General features: G+C 34.7%; 1 protein-coding gene across 5 annotated transcripts in view; it reads right to left on the minus strand.

Moving 5' to 3' along the window:
* The window catches only part of Pde4b (phosphodiesterase 4B), a 524,185-nt gene that overhangs the window by 329,739 nt on the left and 180,959 nt on the right, over nucleotides 1-13,487 (minus strand). The window contains exon 1 of one of the 5 annotated variants that reach the window (XM_074079859.1): nucleotides 11,177-12,132. The exons of 3 other annotated variants lie outside the window; for them this stretch is intronic. In XM_074079859.1, the coding sequence (XP_073935960.1) occupies nucleotides 11,177-11,412 (236 nt within the window). In that variant the 5' untranslated portion in view covers nucleotides 11,413-12,132. Of the gene's footprint in view, nucleotides 1-11,176; nucleotides 12,133-13,487 lie in introns of those variants that run through there. One more of the 5 variants, XM_020182735.2, reaches the window with a different exon arrangement.

The raw sequence follows: 13,487 nt of genomic DNA on the forward strand, positions 1-13,487 counted from the left end.
TTATTAATCAATTTAAGGCTGGGAGATTTAAAAATTTGATATAGAAAAAACTTTTGAAGCCTTTATTTTCCTCCTGAAGGCCCCTATCATGTTACTTTGCAGAAAACCAGACCTCACCACAAACACTAGTACTGAATATTCATACCATAATGCATAAGGTAAGGTAGATAGAGCAAGTAATTATTAGTTCCAAATGACAAAAAGCTCCCAGCAGCAAATGTATACATCTGGCTGTTTTAGGCATTTGGGATTGAGCCAGCATTAAAACTCAAATTCCTTGAATCCCAAGCAACCATTATGCTTATGAAGATAGCTTCTTCAAAATATTACAATCTACAAAGCTTTATTCAGATGAAGCAGTTTCTTAATTTAATACACAATTTCTAGAAGGATTCCTTAAAATTCTACTTTTATTAGTTTAAGCAGAAACTTTATCAAATTCTTGTAATGTCCAAAAACATTTGATTTCTTACTCTCCCTAAGATTTGAGTTTATCTCTGTGGCTATTTTCTAAAGATGTGCTAGTTTATTTAAATACAATCCCTTGTCATAACCTTTAACTTCTTTTAAATCATTAGGAGACAGAGTCAACCTGATCAAAGATAATGGGAGAAAGAAGTCTTTGTCAAAAGACAAGTAATAACCTTTATTTCTGCTTTCATCCTTAAGTACTCCTGAAAATGACCAAGAAATAAAGAACAATTTGATTTAAATGTAGGAAAGTCACCCAGATAAAGGTTAAAAACAACTTTTCCTGAACTATCTATTAGTCATATGAGTTTGTTATCATCTTTCTGCAGGAAGCATGAAAGTGACTTAAAGGTCCATGGGGGTAGATAAGATCCAAAGGTATCATTTAGTCTAACCCCTGTCTCTTCACAGTGTCTCACCTGACTGGACCCATACAGCAGAAACTCCACTCTCTTTTAAAAAGAAATAAAGAGCAAAGTCTATGGTTTTAAATAATGTTTATTAACAGGGTGCTCTTTACATGCAACCCAAACACACCTGGAACACTGAAGTTAAGCACATTGCTTTGTACATACTCCTGGTAGTTTAACATTATTTTTGGTCCAATAAATTTATCTTTTTGCTCCCTTGTTTTCAACAATGCTAACTAATATTTGTAAATATCACATATATGGAAGTAATTATTAGTTTTTATCTCTAAATTACTCCTAAAGGTTAAATTACTCTCTTTCCTACTCAGAAAATAAATAAATAAGAACTAGTTTGTGAGCAGTGGCGCCAGGATGCATGTCTAGATCTTTGACTCAGAATTCAGGGCTCTTTTCCACTCCTTGTCATGAATAAACTTTCTTATATAAACAGGTCATTAGGAGATTAGATTCTACTGACTAGGGAAAATAACTTCACAGACATTCTAGTAGTTTGAAAAGATCTATTTTTTTTTATTTAGTAGAAAATTTTTCCTAGTTTACACTGCTTTAGTAGAAATTTACAGTGTTTCATTGGTACCTAGTTTCACTAATGAAGAGAAGTATCAAATTCAAAAAGGAGACTGGAATTCTCAAGTCAAAAGATTAATTTATGGTCAAAATCATCTACAGTTATCTCTTTCAAGAATGACAGTGGTTACACCCAAAAAACATAATGATTTAAAAAAATTTAGAAACTTTTTATTGGGATGAAGATGCAATATGGACTTTAAGATAAAGTAATATCTTATGAAATTAATGTAGGTGGTCTAAAAAAGTGAGCTTCAGATGCACTACAGTTGCTCAATAAAACTTTTAAAATTCAACTATGAAATACAAAATATTTAAGCAATTTATATTATGATATATGTTCTATAAATTTTGACATGAAATCATGAACTCTAGATACATTAGTGAACCAATATCTGATGATTTACCTGTGAGTGCCCAGGATTGCACTAATCATTCAACTCATATTACTTCACTCATCTTCACAAACGTCTACTGAAATGCAAAGAGAATATTTCTAATTTTGCAGATTCAGAAAGAGGGACCGAGTTAGGTTGAATGGTTTGCCCAAACTCTATGTCTGATAAAAGGCAAAGTTGGAATTCAAAGGCTGTGCTCTTTGAACTTACTACATAACTTCCTGAAGTATCCATGTTGTTTTGGTAAACACGAACATGTTAAAGATACCATTGTGTTTTATAAATGAGCTTACACCTGCCTGAGCAGGCCAACAGGGAAGGGAAAGGCTACAGTCATCTCCAGGAAGTTAAAATTTATATATAGATTTCAATGGTAAAGTCTTAGGAAGTGATGGTCAGTTAAGACTCCAGTAAGAGAGACTTGGCTATCATGGTTTATTTGTTCTGTCTTCCCTGATCTTTCTTCAGGAGGCATGAATAATCTTGGGGATGAAAGAAAGGTTACCTGTACAAACTGCATTATGGCACCAATAAGCCATGGAGGCACCTGAGATCCTCTACATTATAACAGACAGTCTGAGCTTCTTAATTTTGTACAGAGATAGAAAGAGTGGCTAGGAGACATTTTGAGATGAATGAGATTTTGGTGACACTGGAATTCTTCCCAGGCATTTGTTCACTGAATTTTATATTGGCTTTTTAGATGCAGGATCCTGAAATAGACAAAGCAACTTCCTATGTTTCCTTTCTGCTTTCAAGCTTATTGGTACAAGTGGATGGATGCAATGACTTCAAAGGGCTCTCTTCCTATCTCTTTCATACAGTAAACAATATAAATGACTTTTTATAATATCTTGGTGATAGCAAAACAAAGCAATGAAGTTTTTTCTTGGGGACATAATCAATTCACATGGGGTCTTCAGATGATTGGTGTGTTTTAGTGTATTTTAACTTGTCTCATAGGGATTTTATTGTTTCATGACGATAATCAAATGGTATTTTGCTTTTCCATTACACTGAGTGGTCACAGAGTGGATATTACAAATTTATTTCTTTATAAACCCATGAGTGCTTTGGCTTTTTCAAATGGAGCATTCCACACACGGTTGCTTTTCAAAAAATGAAAATTAATTTCTGCTTTAGCAATCAAGTCAGACAATAATGAGCATGTGTATGTATGTTTAGAGATTCAGTAAGATAATTAAACAGCAACATCTATTTTGTGGCTTATAGTGCATGAAGTATTGTGCTAAGTACTTTAATATACTGTCTCAAGAGATAGATGGGTATAAGGTTAGACAAATACACTTTTAATTGAATTAACATTTGAAAAATATTTGAACAAAAGACTATTTTATCCAGTTTGCAAATGAAGGAATTGAAGTTTAAGATAGTTGATTGACTAATATAAAAGCTCAATAATAAATCCAGAGAATGTATTGACACTCAGACTGGCTTTCTTGACTCTAGATGAAGTAGCATGAAACAAAGATTAATAATTTAAAAATAAAATTCAATATAACATCAAAATTTTATGATAGAACCCAAGTGTAATAAAAGAATTATATAATTTTCATACTAATGATACAAGTTCTATATTTTTAGAAAAGGAAATCTCATTTCTTGTTGGGGAAGGAAAATTTAATACTTATAGACACCCTCTTAGAAACTGTTTCAAGTACCTAAAACCAACAATGTATCATCAGAGAAAGCTGTGCACTATTATAGCTGTTTCTAACCCTACACTGTAACTATTTCAAGAGCTCACTTTAAAAACATGGGGCCCCAGATTTAATCTGTCAGTGTGTTAGCACACAGTTAAGAATTAAACTCTTAAATTGGATACGAGAACATGCTGAAGGAATGGAAATAATTCCATTACTTTTGAAGATGTATGAGCATTTGTTTTCCATCTAAATGCCCTGTCTTCAACCAAAAAGAAACATGATAAATATGGAAACATAGTAACAATTAGTAAATCTAGGTAAAGGGTACTCATTGCACCATCCTCTCAACTTTTTGAAATTTCAAATTCGCCCTATCAGTGGCCCCTTCCCAAACCACAGATACTCACATCCTCCTCAGTTAGCCTGCTGCCACATGTGACATATTAGCTGCATAATATTTCATTGTTATAAATTATCTAGAAACTTTTACAATTTATCAAGAGCAGTTACACCAGATTCTTTTTCTCTGCTCTCTTCTCTCTCTCTCTCTCTCTCTCTCTCTCTCTCTCTCTCTCTCTCTCTCTCTCTCTCTCCTTTTTTTTCTCTCTGTCTCTTGGTCTGTCAGTATAGGGGTTTGAATTTAGGGCTTCATGCTTGCTAGGTAGGTATTCCATCACTTATGCTATGCTTCCAGTCTTCATTTATTTCTTAAACTGATGGTTTGACGTACCTGGAACTATGGAATCTATGTGAGAATCCTCCAAAATTCTCCAAACCCATAGTTCTCCATGTTGCTTTACTCAGACCCAGGACTAAGGAACAGATCATCCCCATATTTGTTTCTAAAGAATCTCAAAATGATTCCCAGAACACTGGTGTTGCAGAAAAAAACAGTTTGAAAGAGCTCTCCTTGAGCCACACTAGTCCCCACTCCTTTATTTCCAAACAATGTAATCTGCAATAAACCTGAGTTGCCAGGACTGATTTAGGAAGAGAACAGGCACAGCTCTGCTAGAAGATACAGTGTCACAGGTTTTCTTTCTCTTGACAGTCAATCATTCTTAATCTCCCTCAAAGACAAAATGCCTAAATTCTAACAAGAAGCATCTTGAGAAGGTCAATAAGTTACTTTATTTCTTTTAAATGTACACAGTGGTATTCTAACATATCTATCCAAAAAAAATTACTAGGAATGACAGAGTTCCCCAACCTCCAGGTCAGAAAAACTGAGACAGAACCAAGTAAAAAGTTTCATTCCTGGTAGTGTCTTTTCTAGAGAAGGGGGCAAAGGTTATTCATTTATGTTTTCTTCACTCTGCAAGTCATAGACTCTTACTTCCAAGTTCCCTGTGGGAAATCCTACCAAGAGCTCAAATTGCTGGAGCTCTTGCTAATGTTGGCATTGTGTTGCATCAGTGCAAAACTATAAACAACTAAACATTCTAATACAGAATATATAAACAATTGCAAAACAAAATAACAAGTATGACTCTGTTCCCTCCTTCACTCAGATAGTTCATGAGAGATATGTAGAGCTTTCCTGAGCTGAAGCACCAACTGTGCTGTCTGATGCATGAAGAGCACCCAAATAAATAATTGCTCAGTGCTACAGACAAATATTGACTTTTCAGCACTACAGGCTAGGTAGCATGATTTGTGCACGGTACCTTAATTAAATAGGCTACCATGTAAAACACTTAGCCTCTAGTGAGAAATTGTAATTAAACCACATCTCCAACATCATAGAACACAAAATAGAAAGCAAATGAGAGTATCTGTACTGACAGAAAGGGAACACAGCTACTAAGAGATGGCTGGAGTGAGGATGCTTTTGGAACAAGTTTAACTAAGCTTTCTGTTCTCCTTCATATTAGGCTAAGGGAATATGATCTAAGAATAAAGAGCAGGAAACAGGAACCATATTCATGCTTTCTTTTATTTTTTAAACAAATATTTACTAAATGTCAGCCTTTCTTGTTGGTTTCTGGGATATACAAAACAGGACAGAATCTGTGCTCTCATTCAATTTAGCAGGGGTGGCAGATAGTAGATGGGAAAAACAATATACCTAGCAAGCATGTCTATAATGTATTTTCAGGTAATGATGAGTGTCATAAAGAAAAATAAAGCAGAGTAAAGAACAGGAAAGTGAAAGGAAGCTATTTCAGATTGGAGGATGGGGGAGTGTAGACACAACCTCTCAATGTTGGTACTTAAATAGAAATCTGAATGGACATAAGAGTGAGCCATGTCAACATCTATGGTACTAAACTTACAGGCAGAAGTCAACCAAATACAGAGGCCTGGAGTTGGTACCATGTGTGGTTTGCTGCAGAACAGAAAGAAAGCTCACATGCTAGAGAACAGGAGATGAGGTCAGAGTTAGCCTGAGGGCAGACAATGTAGGGCCTTATAAACCATGGTCAGCCTTTCAGATTCTTTTCTAAGAATCACGTACATGCCGCTAGCATAATGAGAGAGAAGAAAATACCATAAAACACAAGGAGAAAAACTAGGAGATAATGAAAGAGTTAAAAATGGGAAACGAAAGCCAGTGGGATTCTACAAAGAGGGCTTGGACATCAGCAGTCAGGCAGCAGACACTTTCCCAGGCTGCCTTCTAGTGTTTGTCCTGGGTTTTTCATCATTACTTTACAAAGCCCTTCTTACAGTAAGTATTTTAAAAATCCAATAATACTGAAGTCTTGAGGATACTAAAAGGCCAGAAAAACACCATTTATAGACTTACTGATAAAATGCTTGCTCTGATTAAAGTAACAGACTAAGGCTATAAGGCATAGATTTCCATTGGCATTTGATTTTAAAAGTATGAAGATAATTCTCATTTAAAGTAAAAAAAAATGTATACACATGTAAGTAAATGCAAAAAAAAAAAAAGAAAAGAAAAGAAAAAATAATTTTTAAGTAAAAAACAGGAGTCTGAACTCAAAATATAATACAAAGCACCTGAAGTAAATCAGGACTGATCTAATAGGGTTTTCCAGATGCACACAGACTTGGTGCCTTCTCCACCTATGTGATGCAGGCAGTAGTGTGCCAGCTAGTACCATGCACAGCACCATGTTGTAGGTGATAAATGCAAGAGAGGCCAAGTTCATGTACTTTCCTCCCCTTTACCATAAACAGTAATTTGTTAAGTCATAAAAATGTCATAAACACAGTTTTCATTGTCGTGGAATACACAATATAATTAGAAGTCATTATCCTTCAAATGCATGTTTTCCTCTCTCCCTTTGCTTCTAATCTCATCCTCCAATCAATTCTTCACACTGCCTGTGAATTATCTCTCCAAAGTAAAAACCATATATGGCAACCTCCTTCTCACAACCTGGTAGTGACTCCCCAGTGAAGATGGACTAAAGCCTCAAGTCTTGTTTATGATATTGGAAGCCCAGAGTATGTATCCCATTAATTAGCACAATCTTACTGTCTTCTCCCCTTAATCTGTAACTGCAAACCCAGAGAACCAGACAGTTCCCTCACGCTCAGTCTAATCCCAACATAGCCACCTACACGTGCCGTAACAACCTTAGGTGAATTACTCTTTCTCTCTGACCTTCATTCCTTGGCCAACAAAATAGAAACAATAATACCGGTTGAGCTCCCTGATTCAAAAATCCACAATCCCAAATGATCCCAAATCTGAAACTTTTTGAGCACACATATGATACCACAGGTAGAAAATTCACACCACAGAACTTTTATAAATATTAGGCACAAAAGTCAATGTTTCATGAACATTTTTTTAAATGAGGAAGGACTTTAAAGGTATAGGCAAAATTAAATGAGGAAAAGAAATGCAAGCTTTTCTCATAGTACTTACTAACTAAAAGCATGCTACTCCAGTGTGAGAGCATAGTTAGGCAGAGGATGGTGCTCACCAGTACATTTGCTCTTCAGGAAGAAACACTGTGGGAGGTGTGCAGTGGGCCCAGAATATATTTAAGATCACCACCAGCAACTTTCTTCATGGAGGAGAACTGATGACTGATGATACCAGCAAAGGAGAGGTTGAAAAAGCTGGACATGATATGGCAAGTGACAGGCAAAAATAGACAGCATGACATTGTACAGGTCCAGGGTTAAGGATGAATAATAAGCTGACCTAAGAGTTCTGGCAGTAATCTCTCTTTTCCTATTTAGCAATGCTAATCATTCCATTAGCACATTGTAATGTGTGATGTGGTTTTTATCTATATGTTCTCATATCAACTAACAATGAAGCTGGTATTCACTTTGGGGCTTTTGAATTGAAGGGAGAATTTGGAAATTTGGAGTTGGGGGTTCAGAGTTAAACTCATAAATAATAGAATAGAAATAGAAGAAGCTGAAGTAATTCAGAACACTTGTATGTATATAACATGTAAAACTGAAAGGAATACAGCTATAATAAAACAAGATAATATACATGACTATTTTAGCTCAGGACTGAAAATACAGTAAGTGTTGGAATACCCATAAATTGAATTGGAATTTTTTATTTTCTTGTTCACAGCTATGCTCAATTATGTACGTTGAGTGAGTAAAAAAAAAAACCCTGGGACCAACTGATAATGATCTTTAGATTCATGCAGATTGTTAAGAGACTGTTCTAACTATCCAATGTGGGAGAAAAAGAGATTCTATAAAAATTATATAAATTGATTATGAGGAAGAATTTGCCAATATCCAGACTATGAAGTAATAAAGTTGTGCACTAAGTGAGGTTATAGAAATGTTTTCTCTCCAATCTTAAAACGAGGGCCAATTCCCATGTATCAAAGATAGAGTAATTCTGGTTCAACCCAAGGCTAAAAAGAAGCAATGAGACAATCACCCAAATTCCTCCCAGATTTGGGATTGTATAAATATTCTGTTTAGTGACAACACATTGGATATATTTTTTCTTAAGATATTTTAAAAATAATACCAGTCAGAATTTCATAAATTCCATCCATACTTCATAACTTGGGTTTTCAAACCCAGAACTGCATATGCAACTAAGCAAAGTATGAAATCTACAAATAACTAAAGATTTAAAAGACTGGGTTAAGATATAACCTGCATCCTCTTCATTGTTTAGCTTCATCATGAAAATTACTTTAATTTTGATGCTAGAATCAAAACAACCCAATCTTCTTAAAAGAAGCCTACTGTCTACTGTAAAGTAATAACATGTTTTAGAGACTTCTAAGTGTATATCTTAGAATTCTAACTTAAATATATGTTTTGGAAAATACCAATCATTGATCATGAAAGGCTGGTTACATTTCACTATGACAAACAGGCAAAAATAGTGTGCTTAAATTCTTATTTCCTCATGTAACTATTTCATATGATATGGAAAAGAATCAACACATAATTTTTAAGAGTTGGAAAAGAGTAATTCAAATGCAGAAGATATATCTATTTTCCAAAAAGAGATTTTCATTGTATATCTCATGAAAATAACTTTTAAAAATGTTAAGCACATACTCAAATAAAACAATAGGAATAAATATACATACAGACTTAATAAGGAGCTGGAAAAAATTATGATACATCTTTAGTAAGAAACATAAGAATAGGAGTTTGTGAGCTGAGAGGAAAAAAGGGTGAAAATGAATCATAGTTGTAACTGAAGTTATTTTATAAGTTTGATGATTAATGAATTATTCAAGTCTATATTGTGTTACATTATACCAGAGTCATGTGCTTTCTTTTTTGGAAATTGTGGAAATTTTTGTTTTAACTCACCTAAAAGAAGAGAATTTTATTAGCATATGTAACCTCAGACATCATTAAATTGTTCTTTTAGCAACTTGCTGCAAAAAAATTTGTATAATGCATGAGTAAAACTGGCTCTTTAATCATTCTAAAATTTGGGTTCTTTTGAAAAGAAAAAAAAAACACCAGTATTTATAGCTCTATGTTCCTAGCACATCAAAAATCTATTCTAAGAAAAAGAAAGGTCACATTATTACACTCAGGAAACAAAACTCTGTATTAAGGAAAATATTACCAAGGTTTTAAGAAGATTTACCATTCTTTGAACATTATCTACCTGAAATTGAATGTCCTTTTGATCAAAATAATGGTTTAATATTCACTTGAATAGTAAGACATATGTGTTGATTAATTAATTGTAGATTTTCTGTATGTGCTGTTTTTATGAGAACTAATTAGCAACACATCCATTTATTTTCCTCTATTCAATTATACTACTCAACAAACTATGAAAATACACATATGTTGGGATAGAGTGGAGTATGAGAGAAAAGAGTTCTTCAAATCAGTGCATACTTTTACATAAACCATGTCTTTCAAAAATGCTATCACCACTGGTAGGTTTTGAAAAACTAATTACATGAATTCTACAAGTACAGATTTACAGTTAAATAACAGGAGTTAATTCCTCAAGATGACCAAAAACATTCTTCAAGAAAGCAATTAGATACATAATAGTGCACAGTCAAAAAACAAAAATAACCACATCAAATTTAGCCAGGTAAAGTTTATGTTGGATAAATACACAGTGTTCATCAAAGTCAAGCTACATTGTGCCCCAGGTAGCTTTAATTTACCAACACACCATGTAATACATTAGGCAGACAAACATTTCAGAGTAGTAGAAAACAATCCGATTGAATATTAATTTTCAAAAGTCAAACATCCTCAGTTCATGATGGTAGTCTAGCATGCAGGCACAAAATCCTGTGTTAGACTTATCTTTAAGTGTCATTAGCCCCCTTTTGCTAGGGTCCTTACTAAGTAAAGCATGAGTACAGATACCCAATTTTGAAGGGTACCTTAATCTGAAAGAACATATAACCTTCAAAACAACTTGAGGTGGCCTAAGTTTTACAAGTCAATGTGATCTAATTTTTACTATGCTTTTCCTTACCATTTCATTATTATACTGGTTTAAGGAGGACATTCTAGTGCATTTACATACTTATAAAATATATAGGAAATATGGTAGGCTCAGTACAATTTTTACAGAAGGATCTCAAATTTATTTGCTTGGCATTCCCAAAATAGCTACAAATTTTAAGTAACTGTTTTAAAAAAGCAAGAGACTCTTTAAAATGACAGCAATTTAGAAGCATAAATAAAAGTAATTAATTGTGCAATTTCAGAAATGGAAACTTACTTTCCTTTTCCTTAAGTAGTGTAAAGATACAAGCCAACTTACACACTAGAAACCTGGTGATACAGTAAGTTAGACTTTATACATTGTCTTAAGAAGTAAATTAGAACCAAGATGCAAACACTTTCTCTTGTACCAAAAGTATACTATTTTTTAAAAATCATCAAGCACAGAACAAACAAAAAAGTCACCTATCACCTCAACAGAAATGACACAAAACTCTGACTTTTAAAAACTCCTTTCTTACTCCATTTATGTAGAATTAGTTAAATATTTGTATGAGCAGTAATTTTTGAAGAGTCTCTACAGTTCAAGGCATTTTAAAAAAAATCTGGAAACAGTAGGTAACACAATGATAATTTATGCATACTTCAGCTGACCCACTCTCTCCATCCATTTCACACTTGTGGTACGCATTTGGAACAAAACTCGGTGTTCCATTTTCCACTTTCTAAATCACTGCTAATGCAACGATCTGCAATGCACTGTAGATACCGCTAAGCCCCTTCTTACCATGTATGAGCCACGGTGAAGCGGCGACGCTGCCGGATGCTTTTATTCACCAGCAACTTTCTGAAAAAGCACGGTGAGTTCCTTGGCGAACTGCGTGGAGAAATTTTGGGAGATGTAGGTCTGTTTCCCGGTAGTCTTGGAAGCTCAAGTTCTAAGTGCATTTGCTCCTTGAAAGTCTTTATGCAAACCTCAGATTCAGAAGCAGTAAGTTCCTTGGAAGAATTTTTTGCTGTCATGTCTTGTATGGAGTGCTAGCTTTCACCATTCAAAACAAAAACCTCAAACATAGCAGAGACTCTACTGCAGGTGAAAAAGCCTGATAAACCTGCAAACTCTTTCCAGTTCAATTTGGAAAGCTGCAGCTCCAATGTAGGAACTGCTCAGAGCAAGAGCAGCATATTCGAAGAATGGCAAGTCAGGCTGTCACAGGGAGCTTTATCAGGCTGGCTTTGCCTCTGAAAATGCGCCAAAGTGCTTCCTATGTCAGTAGCCTCCTTGTGGATGAGGTTTGTCTGCAAGCTACACACTGACACTCACTGAATTCATTCAGCTGAATATATCAACTGATGAAATATTCATAAGGTCTCCTTTACATGTATTTATATTTAAGTCTTATCAAACAGGCTATATTCAGTAATGGATAGTAACCAAAGCCCAGTCACCTAGTCACTTGTTTTATTTGCACAAAGGGCAAAATCAGAATCCGTTCAGCCTGTGTAATGTTTAAAGTCTTCATTCAGAATTATCTTGCCCTGTAATGCACACAACAGTAACTCCACCCACCAAATGCTATTGGCCCAGGATTATTTAAACAACTGCATTCTGTTTCCCCTTGAAAACACCCTCCATCACTCATATTTTCACTAAATTTGTGAGGCTACTGTCCTCACAACAGGAAAAGCTGATTAAATCAGGGATTGTCAAAAAGCCCAGCTAAAACAATCTTCCAAGTTCCATTTCTGAATCAAAGAGCTGATTTGCTAAAGTTTTTCTTTTTTCTCCCTTCTCCAGAAGATCCAAAACAGCATCAATATAAAAAAAAAAAAAAAGTCAGTGAACAGGAAAACATTGGATTTGGTTCATTCCCCCCAAGGAATTCAAAGCCTAATTTTTATTCCAATAAACATTACCCTCATTCTTCTGTTTAGGCTCATTGTTCATGAATTGCCCACAGCAGCCACTGTATGCTAGATGCAAAGCCTCTTCTAGAGACAGCAAAAGCATCCCCAGTAACAACGGAGAAAAATGAGTGGTCCTAGGTCAAATGTGGAGTCCAAAGTTAGGTACTATGCATGTGTTTGTGTGTGTGCAGAGAGGTGTACAAGGTATATACAAACATGTTGCCTGCTGCATGATTGCTTGTGGAAATATAGACTTGATAGTGTGTGTGCATTTTGTTCATAAGGATTCCAAGTGAGACATATGGCCAGGGGAGTCTCAGTCCAAAAGTAGATCATTATAATCTGACATTTTATTTAGCACTGGAATGCAGCTTCTATACTTTAAAAGTCACATGGAAATAGATGGTGCTTGAAGATTCTGGATGTTGTGAAAAGTCTGTATCAGCAAATGATTGTCACCAGAGCTAGCCTGATCTCCAACAAATTTGAGAAATTTGAATTAGGGCTAGTCAGTCAGCAAAAGTGACAGAAAAGGAATGATTCACAGTAAAACTTCAGGGGAAAAGGGAGACATTCATTTTCTCCACTAATGTGTGAGGTCTTCCAGACTTATTAAATCATTCATGTATGTCATATACTCCAGCTAAAAATGTGCTGAATATCCAAAAGGTTAAATAAAAGCAGACTATCACTTAACATGTAGGAACAAACAGATCCCACTTCAGTCCTTCAGGAAATGATTCAAGCATAATAGAAAGGGTTTGAACTAATGATTGATAGGTATGACCTCAGAAAGCTTATCAATATTTAAATAAGTAACTCAAGTGCATAGTGAACAAAAGCACTGTCATGGAATTTTAGGTCTTCATGGTAACCTTGTTTAACAACTCATTCCAAGGAGTGGGAAACAGAACTGAAGTGACTTGTCTAGTCATATATTAAAGCCCAGGATTTCTGATTCCTAATTGAATGCTCTTTAATTCAATTAAAAAGTTGTACATTTGTCCAAGTAGGTCTTGGTACATGATTTTCAATATCTGAAGATACTTTAACTGCCCTATTTGAGATGACAGATTTTTAATAATAAGACTAATGATACCTCTTATTTGCTAGATTGTGAAATAAAATCTGAGACTTTCCCCAATAGTATGATTTAAGACTGGGACATGAAATTATGTATTTCTATCATG

The sequence above is a fragment of the Castor canadensis genome, chromosome 7, assembly GCF_047511655.1.
Source record: "Castor canadensis chromosome 7, mCasCan1.hap1v2, whole genome shotgun sequence".
In the NCBI taxonomy this organism is placed as follows: domain Eukaryota; kingdom Metazoa; phylum Chordata; class Mammalia; order Rodentia; family Castoridae; genus Castor; species Castor canadensis.